Source organism: Oryx dammah, unplaced genomic scaffold (assembly GCF_014754425.2).
Source record: "Oryx dammah isolate SB20612 unplaced genomic scaffold, SCBI_Odam_1.1 HiC_scaffold_3, whole genome shotgun sequence".
Taxonomy (NCBI): Eukaryota; Metazoa; Chordata; class Mammalia; order Artiodactyla; family Bovidae; genus Oryx; species Oryx dammah.
In genome coordinates this window covers 22,316,604-22,335,882 of record NW_024070187.1, presented here as the reverse complement: position 1 = coordinate 22,335,882, position 19,279 = coordinate 22,316,604, and the positions used below count along the sequence as shown (strand labels likewise).

The window sequence follows — 19,279 nt, the reverse complement described above, 5'->3', positions numbered from 1 at the left end:
TGACTTTGCTACTATTTCCTAACATTCTTGTGCACTCTGGTTTGGTGTGTTCCATGAGTCACTGGTGTCTAAGACATGACTTTTATTCATCAGTGTATCACAGACACATGTACTTAACCCCACTTTTGGGATTAGATACCACCCTAGGGACTGAAAATGTGAAGTAAACCATTGTTTCCATCCTTGAGGTGTTCTAAGCAACAGCTATTCAAATAAATATATAGTACAATTTGACCTTTTATTAGAGATTTTTGAATAAAATATTTTGGATTAATCAAAATGTTTGGGTGACAACTAAAGATGAGAGGCAATATATTATACATTGAAATAATCTAAACGAAGTACACAAGAAGAACATTTAAATATATACCACAGATTTGCTCAAAAAGAGCACAGTTATTCATCTGTGATCAGTATGTGCAAGAGAAACCATTCTATTGTGTAAACAGTATGTATTGAGAGATTTGTATAAGAAAATTGAGCAAGTTTTTCCACTATAGTTTACACCTACTTAACAGTGATGTGCTGATAATGTTTAAGACACTATTTAAAAAATAGAAACCAATAACAAATTAATAAAGATTTCAGCTAAAATAAAATGTCAGCTGGAACAATTATTAGATTATTAAGGCAAGGGATAAGTTGTAATTAGAATTTTTCACATTGTCTAACATAGTGGCTCTAGGATATTACATACAGGCCTTCATATCAGCAGATTCCACATCTAAGGATTCAACCAACTGCACCTCAAAAATATTCAATAAGAGAAAATTCCAGAAAGTACCACAAAGCAAAGTTTAAGTTTCCCTCCAGGGCAACTGCTTACATAGCATTTATATTGTATTTTCAGCTAATTATATAGCATTTACATTGTATTCGGTATTATAAGTAATCTAGAGGTGATTTGCAGTAGACAAGAGAATGTACATAGGTTATAGACAAATACTGTAGCACTTTATAAAAGAGACTTGAAAAGTGAAAGTGTTAGTCTCTCAGTCGTGTCCAACTCTTTGCAACCCCACGGACTGTTGCAACAGGCTCCTCTCTCCATGGAATTCTCCAAGCAAGGATACTAGAGAGGGTAGCCATTCCCTTCTCCAGGGGACCCTCCCAAGCCAGGGATCAAACCCCAGTCTTCTGCATTGTAGGAAGACTTTACCATCTGAGCCACTAGGGAAGCCCAAAAGAGACTTGAGCATCTGCAGATTTTGGTATGGAGGAAGGAGGTCACGGAACTAATTTCCTGTAGAACCTGAGGGACAATGTACTAGCTCTTTGACAAAGTTGTTAACTCCCAATACATTTTTTTTTAAGAGAGAAGATAGACATATAATTTAATGAAAGAATTTGGTTATATTCTAGAAATTTCTGAACAGGTACATCATCCTTCTGCATCTCAATCTTTAGGGACTTCTCAGGACCACAAAGACCATGTTGTGTTTCTCTACTTTTGGCTCTTTATCTTCTCACCCTTCTGTCAACTGTCATATTCTTGTTTTCCATGAATTCATTCTTGTGTTCTATTTTTTCTGTATCATTCATTTCTCTTTGTTTACTGGTAGTGGGGACAATGAAGTTTAATTTCTTGGTCGTGGCTTTTGTCTCATTTTGCTTTGATTCTAATTTATAAATTTCTGTGATATTGATTTCTCTTTAGTTCTTATATCATCTGTATTATCTTTGCCTGTTGTTTGTCGCTTTGGCCTGGAACTCTTGATACCTCCATCAGCTAGGTGGCTCTTCCTTACTATGCTTTCATGTTGAAGAATGAGGCACCAAAGCCTAGATGGAAGCTTTCCCTGCTCACTTGTGGACTGCGCTGTAGGGCAGTAACATAACCAGCCTTTTCACTGAGTTATCCCAAAGTGTAAGTTTTGGTAGATCTATTCTCCTGTTTTTCAATATCTAGAATAAATTCCAGCTAATTGTAACCTAATTTATATACCTGCTTGCCAGTGCTCTGAGATCAGAGTCTGGGAAGAAGACTGGGAAATCTCACCACTCAGCACGCACTATTGAACTTGCTCTCCCTGTGTTCAGTCCAGCGTCTGAAACTCCTTCCACCCACTGAGCCTTGTGTGCCACGGTCCTTCTCTTCACTTTCTCTAAGAACAAACTGCTCATCATAGAGGACTGCCTTATTTCACTGAAGAATGGATTAGAAGCAATGCCTGCTTTAGACTGCCAACCAAGCTCCATGTTCTATAAGAGCCTTGGGATGGTTCTCCTTCTCACTCATAGCTTTATTATATAAAGTTTTATTAAGAACCAGATGATAAATTCTTTCTGTGTATTAATAATTCAAATCCCCTACGTAACCATGGTACAATTTGTCTTTTATACAGACACACAGGAACTTTAAAGAATCTTAAAAATCTTGAGTTTCTAAGGAATGTAAAGGCTGTTTATCTCACCTACTCATCCCAAGTCCAACACCTATCAATATTTACAGGAAATCTTTTATTCAATTACACAATCAAATTTGTTCTCACAGCATTTGTGTTATATGCAGACTGGGATCACTGTTATGTGATTTATTTTGGTTTGTTTTGCACTTAAGTATATACAAGCAAGTATGATTATTTTCCCTATATTTCAAAGCAGTAGCAAAAACTGAACTATAAATGAGGTCATCAAAGTCCCTTTCTATTATTTCTTCCTTTTCTCTTTTACTGGGATATACTTGCTGGCCTCTTCCTTTTATGCTGTTGATTGTTGACCATATTGTTCTCACATTAGGAAAACATTACCTCATCAGTCAGTTCTTTTTTGATGTTCTTCACATTACATGGGATAAGTGTCTTTCATCACGGCTTCCTTTTTTCTTTCCTAGCTCAGGCAACTCTATTAAATAGAATATCCACCATTTCCCAGAAGGCCATCCATTCAATTTGAAGAATATTAGTTTGCTCTAGTTCTTGCCAAAGCACAGAAGCAGTAGCAGAATGTTGGCACATCCGGGGTATGTTAAAGTAGCCAAAAGAGAAGGGTGTGGAGTGGGGGATGGAAGAAGAATGCAGATGCCCAAATTACTGTTTCAAAAACTCAAGAAAGTAATAACAAAGTGACTAGGCAAATAAACCAGAGAGATACAGGAAAATCATGTTGGCTTTTGTGGGATAATAGAATATGCATGTGTGTGTGTGTGTGTTTAGTTGCTTAGTCATGTCTGACTCTTTGCCCAGGAATTGAACTCACATCCCCTGCATCTCCTGCACTGCAGGCAGATTCTGAGCCACTGGGGAAGCCCCATCCAAGTGATTAGAAGCTTGAAATTTTCACTCTCTAAGAAGGGAGAAGGACTGAAAGTGGACGAAGGATCAGTCGTGACTGTGTGGGGAAGCCTCCATAAAGTGCTGATATTACGGGTTTTCAGGAGCTTCCAGGTTGACAAACACATAGGAAGGGTGACATGCCTCCAGATGCTATGGAGACAGACTCTCTTGTGCCAGAGACTCCCAGACTTTGCCCTATATATCTTTATCGGGCTGTTCATCTGTATCCTTTATCATATTCTTCAATAAGCTGGGAAATAAGTGTTTCCCTGAGTTCTGTGAGCTACCCCAGCATTTTAATAGAACCCAAGGGAGGTTGTAAGAATCTCCAATCTGAAACCACATCAGACAGAAGTCGTAGGAAACCTTGGGACTGGCACCTGCAGTAGAACGGAAGCAGGCTTGTGGGACTGAGCTCTTAATCTGTTGATCTGACACAATGTCCAGGTAGATAGTCTCAGAATTGAATTAGAATGATGGAAATTGTGGTATATTCATACAGTGTTGTAGGACTTGGTGGCGGGGGGAAGCCCATACATTTGGTGACCAGAAGTGTCTGAAATGAAGGGCGAGAGTGGTGTGAGATGGAGGAACATACAGAAGGAAAGTTGGGTTTTCCCAATACTGCTCTGAAGGTAGGATTCAGATTCACCTGATATTACCTAAGCAAAAAACTTCATATATCTGAGATTCAAATTCCTCCTTGTAAGTTGGGAGCAGAAGTAATACGTACCTTAAGGATTGTTTGGACTTCCCAAGTGTCTCAAGTGGTAAAGAAGCCACCTGCCAATGCAGATGTGCAAGAGACATGGGTTCGATCCATGGATCAGGAAGATCCCCCGGTTGGGGCGGGGGGACTTGGAAACCTACTCTAGTAATTTTCCCTGGAGAATCCCATGGACAGAGGAGCCTGACAGACTGGGGTCACAAAAAGTCGGACACAACTTAACTGACGGAGCACACAAGCAAGTACAAATAAATGACAAAAGTGACAAGAACCACATCAATGTGGGTAGAACAGGAGACGTCACTAGCACTACAGAGGATGATCAGAAGAATATACCAATCTACTAAGTTCTAAATTTCCCATTTTAATCTAAGTATGTATGTACTCCTGTTTGAAGAGAGGAGCCCATACATAATGGGACAAACTTCTAGAATATTCATTTACAACTAAGCATTCTAACTTCTTTCATGCAGCATAACATATCAGACAGAAAACCTATTTCCACCATCACCACTATCCCCTGTCCACAGAAATGTAGCTTATTAATACAATATTGAATCCATGGTTCGTTTTATCAAGAGATATGTTCCTGGGTTTTTAAAATTCTATTCTTATTATACTAAACCCAATTTTATGTTAACAACCAAAAAAGAATACCTCATTTTTCTTAATGAAAAATTTTTGAAGTCTGCCTGCTTCTAAATACCATATTCTTTCCATCTTTTGCGCCCTATAACATTGAAAAGGATCAGATTCATTAAGCTTCAAGAATATAGAGGAATTGACAAGGATTTACGATCCTTAGTGACAGAATTCTTGATTTAAGACTAATCAAGGAAACAAAGTGAGATCTTTTCATAGTATAGTTAGATTGGTAATAAAACTATATCCATAAATCATGCAAAGAGATGACTGCCTATTGTGGAAAATTTTTCAACGTCAATGAACAATTTCCCATTTTCCCCTCACACAATTAATAAAACCAAGATATTCTTCAGAGTCTGTGTTGCTGATTTGGGGTAGAATATAATTTCCCTTTCAATTCTCAATTGCTACTGAGTTGCCCTTGGCATTTTACAGTGCAACAAAGTTGTATATGACCTTTTTGAGAGCTACTCAGCTACTGGGACCCTAAAATGTCAAGTACAACTCAGTTGCTCAGAAATTTTCCACTTGCAATTCAATTGTACTTGAAATTGATCACGTCCAATGCAATTGAAATGCAAGCAGAGAAGAAAAAAAAAAAAAAAGCCTTGTAGAATCACTCAGGAAAATTAATCCATATCATTGTAAATGTGACAGAATGGAATGGCTTCTATCTCATTGTTATTATTCAGTCACTAAGTTATGTCTGGCTGTTTGAACCCCATGGACTGCGGCACACCAGGCTTCCCTGTCCTTCATCAACTTGGAGCTTGCTCAAACTCATGTCCACTGAGTCTGTGATGCCATCCAACCATCTCATCCTCTGCCACCCTCTTCTCCTCCTGCCCTCAATTTTTCCTGGCATGAGAGTCTTTTCTAGTGAGTTGGTTCTTTGAATCAGGTGGCCAAAATATTGGAGCTTCAGCTTTAGCATTATTATCTATCCTCGTTAGTGAAGAGATATGGGCACATTTATTAAAGTAAGCCTTAGATCAAGTGCCTTGCATTCTATTCCCTGGCCCAGTGACTTTGTCCAAAGCTTAATCTTCAGGACTTAGTATATCACAGGTGTTCTCAGGATAGAAGGACATATGTATCATCTATTTGTAAGATATGGATAGGGTTCTGGTGCAGCTCTGCAAAAGAACAGTTGTTCACGCTGTGCTTACACTGAGAATTCTGGTCTTTACCCCTTAAAGTACAATACTCTTGTGTGCCTGAAGAATCACTTTAGTCATGTCCGACTCTTTGCACCCCTATGGACTGTAGCCTGACAGGCTCCTCTGTCCATGGGATTCTCCAGGCAAGAATACTGGAGTGGGTTGCCATGCCCTCCCCCAGGGGATCTTCCCAACACAGGGATCAAATCTGTGTCTCTTTATACTAGAATCTCTGTTAAACTTGTATTTTAATAAGAAGTCCGATTGACCTAGAGTAGTAGTTCTTAACTGGTGGTGATTTGCCTTCCAGGAGACATTTGGAGACATTTGGCAATATTTAGAGACATTTTTGATTGTCATGGCTAAGACATAGATGTTACTAGCATATATGCCAGGCCACAAAATGTGTCTCAACAAATTTAAGAGGATAGAAATTATATCGAGCATTTTTTCCAACCACAATGGTATGAAAGTAGAAATCAATTACAGGGGAGAAATGGGAAAAACACAAACATATGGAGACTAAGCAACATGCTACTAAAAAAAACAACGTGTTAATGAAGAAGTCAGAAAATAAAATGCAATGAAAATAAAAACACAACTTTCCAAAATCTATGGGACGCAGCAAATGCAGTTCTAAGAGGGAAGTTTATAGCAATACAGATCCACCATAAGAAACAAGAAAATCTCAAATAGCCCTGTCCTTTTAAAATTTTCAATCTGCATTTTTGTAGTTTGAACCTTATTGGCAGAACTAATATTTAATGTTTATTCAGAGTGAGAGTGACCTGGTCTTACTAGTTACTTATTCAGTTCAGTTCAGTTCAGCCACTCAGTCGTGTCCGACTCTTTGTGACCCCATTAGGACAGCAATATTTCCTGATATAAAGCAAAAAAAAAAAAAAAAAAGAAGCCAGAGAACCAAAAGGTAAATTCATCACAGCTTCTAGTGGATGGCGGTGACTTCCTAACAACCCAAACCACTTCTCTTTGCTTTTCAGTTTTTCTTTTGGCCTTGAAACTTGTGGGATCTTAGTTCCTCAACCAGGGATAAAAAATCAATGTCCCTAACCACTGGACCACCAGGGAAGTCCCCAAACCACTTCCCTTTGAAACAAAAGAAAAATACTAGGGACATCACTAATGTCTATACTAATATCCTTTTTGATTGAATACAGATGTTCAAAAAGTAAAGTCAAATAGTGAGCCCACATGAAATCCTATGGGAAGAAATTAGCCCCCAGTTCAGTGCTCTGTAAGCAGTAGGTATTCAGTAAATGTTGCCTGCTTGGTTCAAGAGGAAGACAGACCTGCTTGCCCAGTAGTGGAGTGGAGACTTCACTAAACACTCATTATAATGGACTCAAGCTCTAATGACACAGAATTCCATAAACCAACTGCTGACATTCTCTGAATGTCCCAACTCCCTTAATAAGAAACATTTCCAGAACAGAAACATTCTTATTTGCATCAAAAAGGATAAATATGCAAATCAAAGCAGTTTGTATTCTACCTAAATAAAAATTAAGTTCCTTAGAAGTAGAAAATGTAATTTATAGTGAGATTTCCTGGTTTGGGAGAAGATTTTTATGGGAACACATCTATCAGACTTAAAAGTTTCCATTACAAACTGGAAAGAAAATTAATGTTTCCTCCTTAAGAAGCCAAAGCATTCATTGATATTTCCATTGAATTAGAATTTCTGTACTATTTTTCTTCATGCAGATATGTACTTTGCAACTTCCCATCACCACCAATCTCCCAAGTATGCCGTAACCACCTCTGTGACTTCACGTGTGCTGGCCGACCATTGGTAGAGCCTCACCATCCTCCTCTCCCCCCAAAATCCCGCAACTCCTGGCTCTATATCTGCCAGTCAGTAAACTGCTTTCAGATGAAAGACCTTCATATCACGTGGCTGATGTGACTATTTCTGTTTGTGACCATGCCATCCCTCACACACCTATTCAAATGTGGTGACCTGCGTTTGATAAATTTGTTGAAATTGGCAACCCACAACTATTGCTAACAGAATGAAATGGTGCTTTTAAGCTGACAGGAGTGCTCAGTCTATCTTGATCCGTTTGCAAAGAGGCTGCGTCTCTTCCCTGAGCTTCAATTTGATCCGTTAGTCTGACCACTTACAGGGTTAGAACGTTCTGTTTCCTGCCTTTGCTGGCTAGACAGGAGCTGGTTACATGGCTTGTCTTTACCTCACTCTGCCTTTTTGTCATTAGCAGGCTCGGGGTACAGACTGGGGAACAAGGCAGGCAGAGTAAGGCTGTGGAGGTTGCATTATGGCCCCTGTCCTTGCTGCCTGTTTCTCATCTCTGTCCTCTCATCAGTAGGCACTAATGACACGTTTGACTCTTGCTTAAAATAAGACACCAAAAATGGAGGACAGAATGAAAACTGACCGTGTCTTGTTTACCTTCACATCCTTAGGACCTAGCACAGCACTTAGCTACATGGTTACCAATCTAATGAAAGTTGGCTGAGTGATTAATAAATGCTTCTGTACTAAGGACCTGAAGCACAATACCGATCTGTATATTTCATATCAAATCCCTGGTTTCAGGGACTATCAACAGTGATAGGTATACAGCTCCAAACATTTCATTTCACACTTCTAATGGGCATGGAACATCAAGGGCTTTGTGGTTTATAATTCATTTCCTTATGAATGCACTTGGCTATTGCACAGACTTTCCATTACCTTAGCCACTTATAAAATAATTCCAAATAAGCTTTATCAGATTTTCAAAGAAGGGCAGCCCTGGAAGAATCTGTTTGCTTGAAATAGGCCACTAATGAGGTTGACATGAAGAATGTTCTTGCAGAAGCAACCTGGAAAGACAAATAGTGCAAGTGAATTCGTTATATTTCACCTTCTCCTCCTCCTCTGCTCTTCTGATAGTTCTGCTTTGCTTAACATTTTGAATATTTAATACTATGCAAATTTTTCCCATTCAGTATTCTATTTCTCTATTCTAGAGAAAATTTTACAGAAGTCATTCTACCAACATTTAAAATAAATAGGTTGGTATTTGGGGCATTTGCATTGTTTGAGATTATTTTGAGCCTCAAAAATTGTTTTTCTTCCTTTATGGACTTTTTTAATGTTTAAAGGTAGTGAAAGGTACTAATAATGCATTCATTATTCTTTCTCCTTAAATTCCAATTTTAGGTAGGAAGAGAAAAATAAGGTTTCACTCAGTCAGAGAATCATCAAAATTGACGTTATGTCATAATTGCCTTGACAGCATCATTTGAACGTTGACGCAATAAAATACTGTCAAGAATAATATTCTCCAAGATTTCAAACACATGGGGACAGGACCACCTCCATATATTACAAAAAACTAACATTAATCTGTGACTTAACTTTCTATTGTTTCTGTTCATCTAAACCTCCACTAAAAAGAACTGCTTCCTCAAAACCATGCATTTTATTTAAATTCGTGTGCGCTTAAGAATTTATCCAGGAATTGTTTGGCCTGATAGGCTTGGGAAAAAAGAATTGGTAGCATTTTAGCATGTCAGAACTGAGTAAGACCCCAGAGATCATCTCATCTTAGCCTTAACTTCACTGGCAAAGGAAATAAAGGCCCGAGGGAAAAAGTCATTTTCCCATGTCACGCATGTTGTTAATATTAAGATAAAGCTATACTCCTTCCACTGTCCCAAGTTGATTACCATTCTGGTATTTAGATTTTTTTCAGTTACTGTATGTTTAGAACAGACTTTCATCTTACCACAAATCCTGTTGTACAAAAATAATACTTTCATATCTAAACCTGAGTGATCCATAGTCAATGTTTGGTTCTCCCTATAACATGGATTTTCTAGTTGTCTCCTATAAACGTTATGCATATGCTTAAAATGCATAAAGCTTTCTAGGACCAAGATTTTGTTGGCAGACACAATTTAAATGTTTCAGCTAACGTTTACTGTAAAAAGAAAGATTAACAAATTCTGGAATTTATATCTTTTCCTAAGGCTAATAGAGCATGTGTCCTTGGTATGCATGTTTGTACTGGTCCTCCTTTGGGTGGGTTGGCTCTTCCTTCAGGAAACAAGTTAATATAAGTATCTTCCCAAGATAAACTCATATTCAAAAACACCTCCTAACTTTCATAGCAATGGGAAATGGTGTGTTCAGAAATATGTTAACTGCTAATTGAGCTCTTGTAAGGAAATGAGGTTTGTCTGTAGGTGGAAGGAGGGAAGCAGTTGTAGTGGATGGAGCCAGAGATGAGTTAGGAGGGAATTTTAAGGGAGATTAGACAGACAGAGGGTCTTCGCAGTGGCTCAGTGGTAAAGAATCCGCCTGCCAACATAGATGTGGATTCATTCGATCCCTGAATCGGGAAGATCTCCTGGAGAAGGGAACAGCTACCTGTTCCAGTAGTCTTGCCTGGAAAATCCCGTGGACAGAGGAGCCTAGCAGGCTACAGTCCATGGGGTCGCAGACAGTCCAACACAACTTTGCAACTAAACAACAATACTATGGAGCGTGATTTAGTGCCTGTCCTTCTCTTAAAGAGTTCTGTGATCAGCACGCTCACATCATCCTCCTCAGAGCATCCTATCCCCCACTCCAATCCTACACCCCATTTCACAATGTTATAGCTACAATAGCTGCTTAAATATCAACATTAAATACACTGCTGTAACTTCTCAGTCTAGAAACTGAGACTGTTTACTTGTTTAACGTTTCCTATATTTCACAAAGTCTGAATATTTATTGTCAGCAAAATGTATTTCAACAAAATATAAGGTGATTTTTTAACAAATTAATGCCAAAAGCTGGAAAAAGTAATTCTATTTACCAGTACTCTATCAGAGCCTCACAATTTATCAGAGTTCTTAAAGCTTATCAACAAATGTGCATTTTATTGGACAAATTTGTTTTCTGACTTTATCTTTGGATGCAGATGTTTATCCATTTTAATGATTCCATATTACAGCTATTTTTTGTCTGAGACAGTCTCAGTTCCTGTCTTAACAATATTGGTGAAAAAACCCAGAGTGTCTGCATGTTATTAAAATTTAAAAAGTGTTATTTTTTCAAGACTTTTAGAACTGGCCAATGAAAAAAATCAAGCACCAGTTGTAAAAATGCTTTTATTATCCTAAAATATATTCATATACCATATATACATCAGTATATTTTATTTGAGAAAAAATGTAAGCCACAAATCCCAGAACTTGCCAGTAAGTTATATTTAGCATGTTTTCCAAATACTAACTTGAAGCAGAAAATTGATTTGCAACCAAAAATGTTATTTCATGTGTGTAATTTCTCTTAAACACATCATACACTGAAACTATATTTGCTTCTCCTATTTGAAGGAAGACAGTAGAGCAGGGTACCCTTTCTACTGACAACAGCTGGCAAAGTATATATGCATAATAAATAATAGTTGATTTGATATGGTTTAGGGAACATTCTTGGGGCTTCCCAGGTAGCACTAGTGGTAAAGAACCCACCTGCCAGTGCATGACACATAAGCAATGTGGATTCAGTCCCTGAGTCAGGAAGATCCCCTGGAGGACTCCAGTATGCTTACCTGGAGAATCCCCACGGACAGAAGAGCCTGGTGGGCTACAGTCCATAGGGTCACAAAGAGTCAGACACGACTGAAGTGACTTAGCATGCACACACAAAGGGAACTTCCTTAAATTTGAAAAAGTGCTATCTGAATTCCTCACAGATATGACCTTGATATTAAATCAGTTTAAAGAATACTAAAATCAAAGAAGCCAAAATACCGCTGGGATGCATCTCCCAAGCAGAGTGGTCAAGCGCCATCCATCCGGTTGGAACATGCCGGGAGCCACCACAGGAGATCCCACCCATGACAAGGTCATGTGGAAGAGAACTGCTAAGCAAGGCTTCAGAACTCAAGGGGCTCCCTAGGCTTTCTTGAGCATCTACCCCAAAACTGGAATCTGTCTGTTTTACTGTTTCATGACTTTCACCAACTCCTCTGACATTAACAGGGGGCTAACCCTGACCACCTTTCTCTGGAGAAAATCAACTTAGGGCTATAGCTAATAAGTCTCCTGGACATGAGAGGAATATTTCAAATCAAACCCCCTCTGTTAGCATTCTAGCTTGCTCGGCAGGTATATTGAGACTCTTACAGCTATGCATGTGATTATTTACAGCCTCCCAACTGTGAGAGGCACAGAAAGCCTAAAACATAGAGCCTTTCAAAGGGTTAAAAGTTATTAGAGTAGTGCTAATGTAGGATTTCATTATTGGGCCAATGCTTGTTGCTAAGTTCCCATATCTCTTATCCACTGTGCACCTGGGAATGCATTAGTTAACATAGTGAGAATGTAAGAAAAACAAGTGTATCCTTGAATTTAACCACATCAGACTTTTCAGCTAATTGGTTCTTTCTTGTAACTCATTGCACCTTGCTCTGTGAAAAACGTAACTCTGTTTGGCATTTTCTGAGGCTGACATAGATTAGAAATATAAAGAAAAAACACTTTGAGGGAAAATAAGTTTTCTGGTTGAGCAGCCTTTATCAAAAGAGGGTCATAAAATGTTCACAGGCCTCCAAGGCCAGAAGATACTGTACACAACATCATTTGTGGAAAAGGTATGTAGAAAAATCCTGGTTTCGATAAGGGCAAAACTGCTGGAATGTTGGGCTGACTTTGTATGACCTTGCATCTTTCATTTCCCTCTATGTACAAAAAGAGTATATAAGTACCTTTTGAAAATAAAGCTATGGATCTCGCTCATCAAAGCGGCTTGGTCTCCTCATGTCAATCATTTTCCTCCTCTTACTCTCTCTTTCAGGCTAGTTCCCATCTGAAGTACAGAGGTCCGCCGTGTCTACTTACTTGCCTGGGTTTCTAAGACCTGAACGGGAAGGCGCCCTGCGTCTTCACTCCCTCGGGAGACCAGGAGGGCACCTGTGGCCTTACGTAGATGGTGCAAGTCTCTGGTCTTGAGACTTTATTGATTTTCTGTATAAACCAAGGAACATCAGCCTCTTTTCTTCTCTCCTCTATTTTCTTATCTACAACATTCTTTCCTTACCTATCTCTCTCTAAATCAATCCCCGATGCCATTCCTCCTTCGGGTTTCCTTGGATCCTGTGGGGGCTAGATCCCGGCAGGAACACTCCGACTCCTGTGTGCCTCGGTCGGGCTACCCCATGGACTCCCAGGCAGCTGTTTGGGAAGCAGAGACACAAGCATGTGGGAAATGCCGTAAGGTTCTTTCTCTTTTTGGCCACACCACGTGGCATGTGGGATCTTAGTTCCCTGACCAGGGACTAAACTCCCGCTTCTTGGATTGAAAGTGTGAAGTCTTAACCACTGGACCACAGGAAAGTCCAACCCTAAGGTTCTTTTTAATCCTCTCTCTAGGGCTTCTTCTTTGCTGTTTTTCTTTTGACAGAACATACTTATTTTACAGTTTCTTTCAGAGTGTTTCATTACATTTAGTTCTTGATATGCTGTTTTGCTGACTTTGTCTCACTGTGGTTTGTTTCCTTGTGTGATTTCTAATTCCTTTTCTTTATTGGAGAATAGTTGACGTGCAATATTCTGTAAGTTACAGGTGTTCAACATAGTGATTCACAGTTTTCAAAGATTAGACTCCATTGATAGGTAATAAAATATCAGTTATATTCCCTGAACAGTATGTCCTCCGTTATGGATTATGGAAGACGAGAGACAGCAGTGCTGTGACGAACCACACAATAGATTGAAGTGCAAGGCTTGAGAGTCCAACTCACATCTCCACCAACAGTTCTGGGATTGTTTCGATATTATGTAGCCCTTTTAAATGTTAGTTTTTCCACCTTCCTCATCTGTAAATATATGACATTGGATCCGTCCTCCAAGGCCTCTTGCAGTTCCCAAACTCTGTAGTTTAGCCTACCCATTAAAAATAAATGGGATTCTGGGATGTTCAGTTTCTAGAGTCAAGCAGTAGACTTTTTCATTAACAAATGCCAGAAGGTATACAGAACTTTGTGGGTACTCAATAAATACTAAACAATCAATCTTATCTTTCATCTGCAAAATGGGGTAATGCTGACTTGTCTCACAGAATTCTGTGTGAGAAATAATAAATGAGAACAAAGCACTTTTCAGATAATGAAGTAATTTGAATAAGCTACTTTAATAGGTCTGAGGTCTAGCTAGATGATGCAAGAATAAAGTGTCTTTTTTATTATTACATCTGTGAAATACAGCAGTCTTTTCATCTGTTTAAGAAGAAACAGTCTATTATCCTTGCTTATCACCAAAAAGTCAGCATGAGTAATTTCTATACAAATGGAATTTTTCACATGATTTTACCATTAATCAATTTTAACAAAATGCAGCTTTTATCTTTACCTGATATCAAAATGGAATCATATCTTGATTTAAACAGTTTAATGAGGCGTTCCATCAGTATTATACTACTCTGAGCAAAGAAGAGGCTTTTTGAAATGACTGATAAGCTGCACAAATGAGAAAATTGTAAATCTAATAATCCTCCTACTAAAATAATAATACAATTCAGGAATTGTTACTAAGGAAAATGAAGTATTGCATTCTAGTTTCCTAGAGTCTTCTACAGGATGTTCTTTTTAATGTTTCTGTTCAATAAATAATATGTGTTCTATGTTTTACAGTGTTTCAACAAAAGGCTGCCAGAAGACAATCTGATAGTGACAAGTTCCATGGTCCTAAGAAACAAGGTATTGATATGAACTTCAGCTTTTTAAATCATCTTTAAGTAAGAGTTAAAGAAGTTTTATGAATACTGACTCAAGTCTCCTGAGATAGAAGTAAATAACTGTGCACTTGATTAATTTTACTCTTAAGTCACTATCTTACCCAAAGTAACTTTTCCATAAAAAGATTAATGCAAGAATATTCTTTTAGTTAATAAAAGCAAATTATTTTAATTAACAAAAGGAAAGAAATTAACAAAGGCCTTATGAGGATATTTGTGGTGATGTTGATGATGCTGTTTGTTATCACAGCTCTAGGAGAGTCAAGTAAGACAAATTCTCTCACACACCTCAGAGACCTTTAGAGAGAAGTCTCTAGAGCTTAACTTGGTAGGAGGGGCAGATGACTGATTCCCCAGAGGAGACCAGCATGGGATTTCTGTGCTCTGCATTGAACTCCAGTCAAAGATTGTAACCTTTTCTCACGGTTCTCTTGCCTTAGGCACTGGATCCAATGTTTTTTGTTTTTTATGTTTTTCTTTTAAATAATTATTTATTTGTAATGCAGAAAAGAAATAAAAATTGTAGCTACACAGGCATCTGACACAGGAGGAATGTTTTCCTCTGGTCCCATAGGAGGTGGCTGCTTCCAGTCTTCTCTGATACACTTGGTTCCTTTTGAAAAGAGAGACTCTAGCAGGTGATTTATAATAATATTTTTCTGATAATAAACCCTTGGTTAAGATTCAGAAATGCAGAACATAAACGGCGGCAGAAATGGAGGTAGTGCTGGACGCTTTGATAATCAAAGAACACGTACTAATGCTTTTAACCTCAACCCGCTTCTGAAATAACGTCACTCCAAAGTCAGTTCAGTTCAGTCGCTCAGTTGTGTCTGACTCTTTGTGACCCCATGGACTGCAGCATGCCAGGCTTCCCTGTCCATCACCAACTCCCAGAGCTTATTCAAACTCATCCATTGAGTAGGTGATACCATTCAACCATCTCATCCTCCATCATCCCCTTCTCCTCCTGCCTTCAGTCTTTCCCAGCATCAGGTTCTTTTCCAATGAGACAGTTCTTAGCATCAGATGGCCTAAGTATTGGAGCTTCAGCTTCAGCATCAGTCCTTCCAATGAATATTCAGGACTGATTTCCTTTAGGATTGAATGGTTGGATCTCTTTGCAGTCCAAGGGACTCTCAAGAGTCTTCTCCAACACCATAGCTCAAAAGCATCAATTCTTCGACAATCAACTTTCTTTATAGTCTAATTCTCACATCCATACTTGACTACTGGAAAAACTGTAGCTTTCGCTAGATGGACCTTTGTTGGCAAAATAATGTCTCTCCTTTTTAATATGCTGTCTAGGTTGGTCATAGCTTTTCTTCCAAGGAGCAAGCATTTTTTAATTTCATGGCTGCAGTTACTATCTGCAGTGATTTTGGAGCCCAAGAAAATAAAGTCTGTCACTGTTTCCATGGTTTCCCCATCTATTTGCCATGAAGTGATGGGACCAGATGCCATGATCTTAGTTTTCTGAATGTTGATCTTTAAGCCAACTTTTTCACTCTCCTATATCACTTTCATCAAGAGGCTTTTCAGTTCCTCTTTGCTTTCTTCCATAAAGGTGGTGTCATCTGCATATCTGAGGTTATTGATATTTCTCCTGGCAGTCTTGATTCCAACTTGTGCTTCATCCACCCTGGCATTTCTCATGATGTACTCTGCATATAAGTTAAATAAGCAGGGTGACAATCTACAGCTTTGACACACTCCTTTCCCAATTTGGAACTAGTCTGTTGTACCATGTCCAGTTCTTACTGTTGCTTCTTGACCTGAGTACAGATTTCTCAGGAGGCAGGTCAGGTGGTCTGGTATTCCCATCTCTTTCAGAATTTTCCACAATCTGTTGGGATCCACACAGTCAAAGGCTTTGGCATAGTCAATAAAGCAGAAATAGATGTTTTTCTGGAACTCTCTTGCTTTTTTGATGATCCAACATATGTTGGCAATTTGATCTCTGGTTCCTCTGCCTTTTCTAAATCCACCTTGAACATCTGGAATTTCACAGTTCACTACTGTTGAAGCCTGGCTTGGTGGATTTTGAGCATTACTTTGCTAGCATGTGAGATGAGTGCATCTGTGCAATATTTTGAACATTCTTTGGCATTGCCTTTCTTTGCAATTGAAATGAAAACACCATTTCCATTCCTGTGGCCACTGCTGAGTTTTCCAAATTTGCTGGCATATTGAGTGCAGCACTTTCACAGCATCATCTTTTAGGATTTGAAATAGCTCAACTGGAATTGAATCACCTCCAGTAGCTTTGTTCATAGTGATGCTTCCTAAGGCCCACTTGACTTCACATTCCAGGATGTCTGGCTCTAGGTGAGTGATCACACTATTGTGGTTATCTGGGTCTTGAAGATTTTTTTGTTTAGTTCTTCTATGTATCCTTGCAACCTCTTCTTAATATCTTCTGCTTCTTTTAGGTCCATACCATTTTTGTCCATTACTGAGTCCATCTTTGCATGAAATGTTCCCTTGGTATCTCTAATTTTCTTGAATAGATCTCTCATCTTTCCCATTCTATTGTTTTACTCTATTTCTTTGCATTGATCACTGAGGAAGGCTTTCTTATCTCTCCTTGCTATTCTTTGGAACTCTGCATTCAAATGGATATATCTTTCCTTTTCTCCTTTGCCTTTAGCTTCTCTTCTTTTCTCAGCTATTTGTAAGGCCTCCAAGTAATGTTGCCTTAGAATCGTTACCTGTAAATCACTGAGACAGACATTAAAATAAAGCTAGAAGTTATTTTACCAGCAGCCACTAACCACTTCCATAGTCTCTTTTTGTTCCATTATGTAAATGGCGAGGTACTGGTTGCACCAACTTCTAACACCTGTTGACCTGTTGAATACATAACCTCAGTGGACTTCTCCTGGGATGCCCTGGATCATCCTCCAAAGAAAGGTGTGTCCTTAAATGAATAATCTTCACCCATCACTTCAAGTGGCTTTTCTCATGACAGCAACATTGTGCTTATATCATTCTTCCAACAAATACATGGTATTTGAATGCAGCTCATGATGAGCTTGAACTTCCAGTCTCCCACAAATCACTTGGATATACTGCTCATAAACTCATATGCAAAAAACTCCTTACTGGGCAGTTTTTTATATCTAATGATTTCTTATTTTGAAGGGAAAGAAATATCTTTTTAAGTGTACTCTTATCTCCCACTGTGCCTTTAGCTCTCTTAAGAAATAGTTGCAGAACTCCATGTGAGAGCATTGTACAGCTTGGATCACACAGTTATTGAAGAATTAAAGTAGAGAAGATTATTCCTATCTGGACTCCTCCACACATCTCACAGAACTCTGGAAAGAATAAAGAGAGGGGATGCTTTGAGCTCTTTAGGAGAAAGTTCCCATGAAGCATTTTTAGCAAATTATTCAATTATCATACTTCAATTAAATCATGTTATAATTAAGGGGATGATGTGAAGAAGGCCACAGGAGATGGAAGAAGGTAACAAGTGGCAAGTGTAATGAAGGGATCTCAGAATGCCTGATGTATTATCCTCTGGTTGTCCACAGAGAGCAATATAAGGAAAGGCTGCTGATGTTTTGGAAGGCTGTATGAAATCTATTATTATTCTACCATAAGTATAGAAGAGTAATCCCTTGTTTACTCAGAAGAAAAGGGGCAGAGGGAATGAAAGGAAACAAGAACCTAAATTATAAAATATTTTATTGGGTTAACATCTGTCCATATCCTGTTACTTAATTTGCTTCCTCAAGATCAATGATAACTTGATTTATTTTTTAATTCTTGGGGATTAAGATACTGAAAATTTTAATTGAATTTTTGTGTGAACTTTTCTGTCTAGATATTTCAATCCAATTATTGATGATATTTTTGATTAGTCAACTTAAAGCAGTTCCTTTCTTGGTTCCTTTAACTGTGGACATCAGTAATTCAGCAGAATGGAAAAGAATATTGTTCTGTTTTCAAGGATAGAGAAACATTACATCTTACAAAATGTAAAGGAAAAAAGCAAAGCCTTTCTGGTGACTGCAATCTGAAATCAGAATCTAGAGAAAAAAACAACAATAACTGGGAAGGGGGACTTCCCTGGCAGTCCAGTGGTTGAGACTTCACCTTTCAATGTAGGGGGTGCAAGTTTCATCCCTGGCAGGGAAGCTAGGATCCCACATGCCTCTCCACCAACAAACAAAAACATAAAACAGGCACAATATCGTAACAAATTAAACAAATATTTTTTTAAAAAAGAACAGTTGGAAAGAAATTTTTAAAAATCAAATACCTAATGGACTTACTCTGTCCAACCATTCTTCTCTAAACCTTTTCAGATATTTATGACCATCCAGACCATAGGACATACTTAGCAACCAAAACTGCTTATGCCTAAATTAATGAATACTCCTTAAATATCCTGGGATTTCATGGTGTAATAGGAAAAGTAATACATACTTCACCAATGATAAACTATTTGGTAGAGAACAACAACAACAACAACAAAAGACCCTTGTGTGAAGTGTTTGTCAGAGTCAAGATTTTTTGAAGAGACTGGACAGGTTCTCTAAAGGTTAAGGAAATTATTCAATTATTTCAGTATATATTATTTTTTTACTGAAAGGAAAGGAATTATGAGAGCCAACTATTTTTCCATTGCAAGTACAGACATTTCAGATGCCCTATGTTGAAGACTGCCAAGGGATTGCCAGGAAGTTTCGTTGTTGCTAAGTCA

General features: G+C 38.4%; 1 protein-coding gene across 1 annotated transcript in view; it reads left to right on the top strand.

The window, feature by feature from the left end:
- The window catches only part of LOC120861876 (B-cell scaffold protein with ankyrin repeats-like), a 56,881-nt gene that overhangs the window by 10,427 nt on the left and 27,175 nt on the right, over positions 1-19,279 (top strand). The window contains exon 4 of the mRNA XM_040237766.1: positions 14,462-14,527. Within this exon, the coding sequence (XP_040093700.1) occupies positions 14,462-14,527 (66 nt within the window). The remainder of the gene's footprint in view (positions 1-14,461; positions 14,528-19,279) is intronic.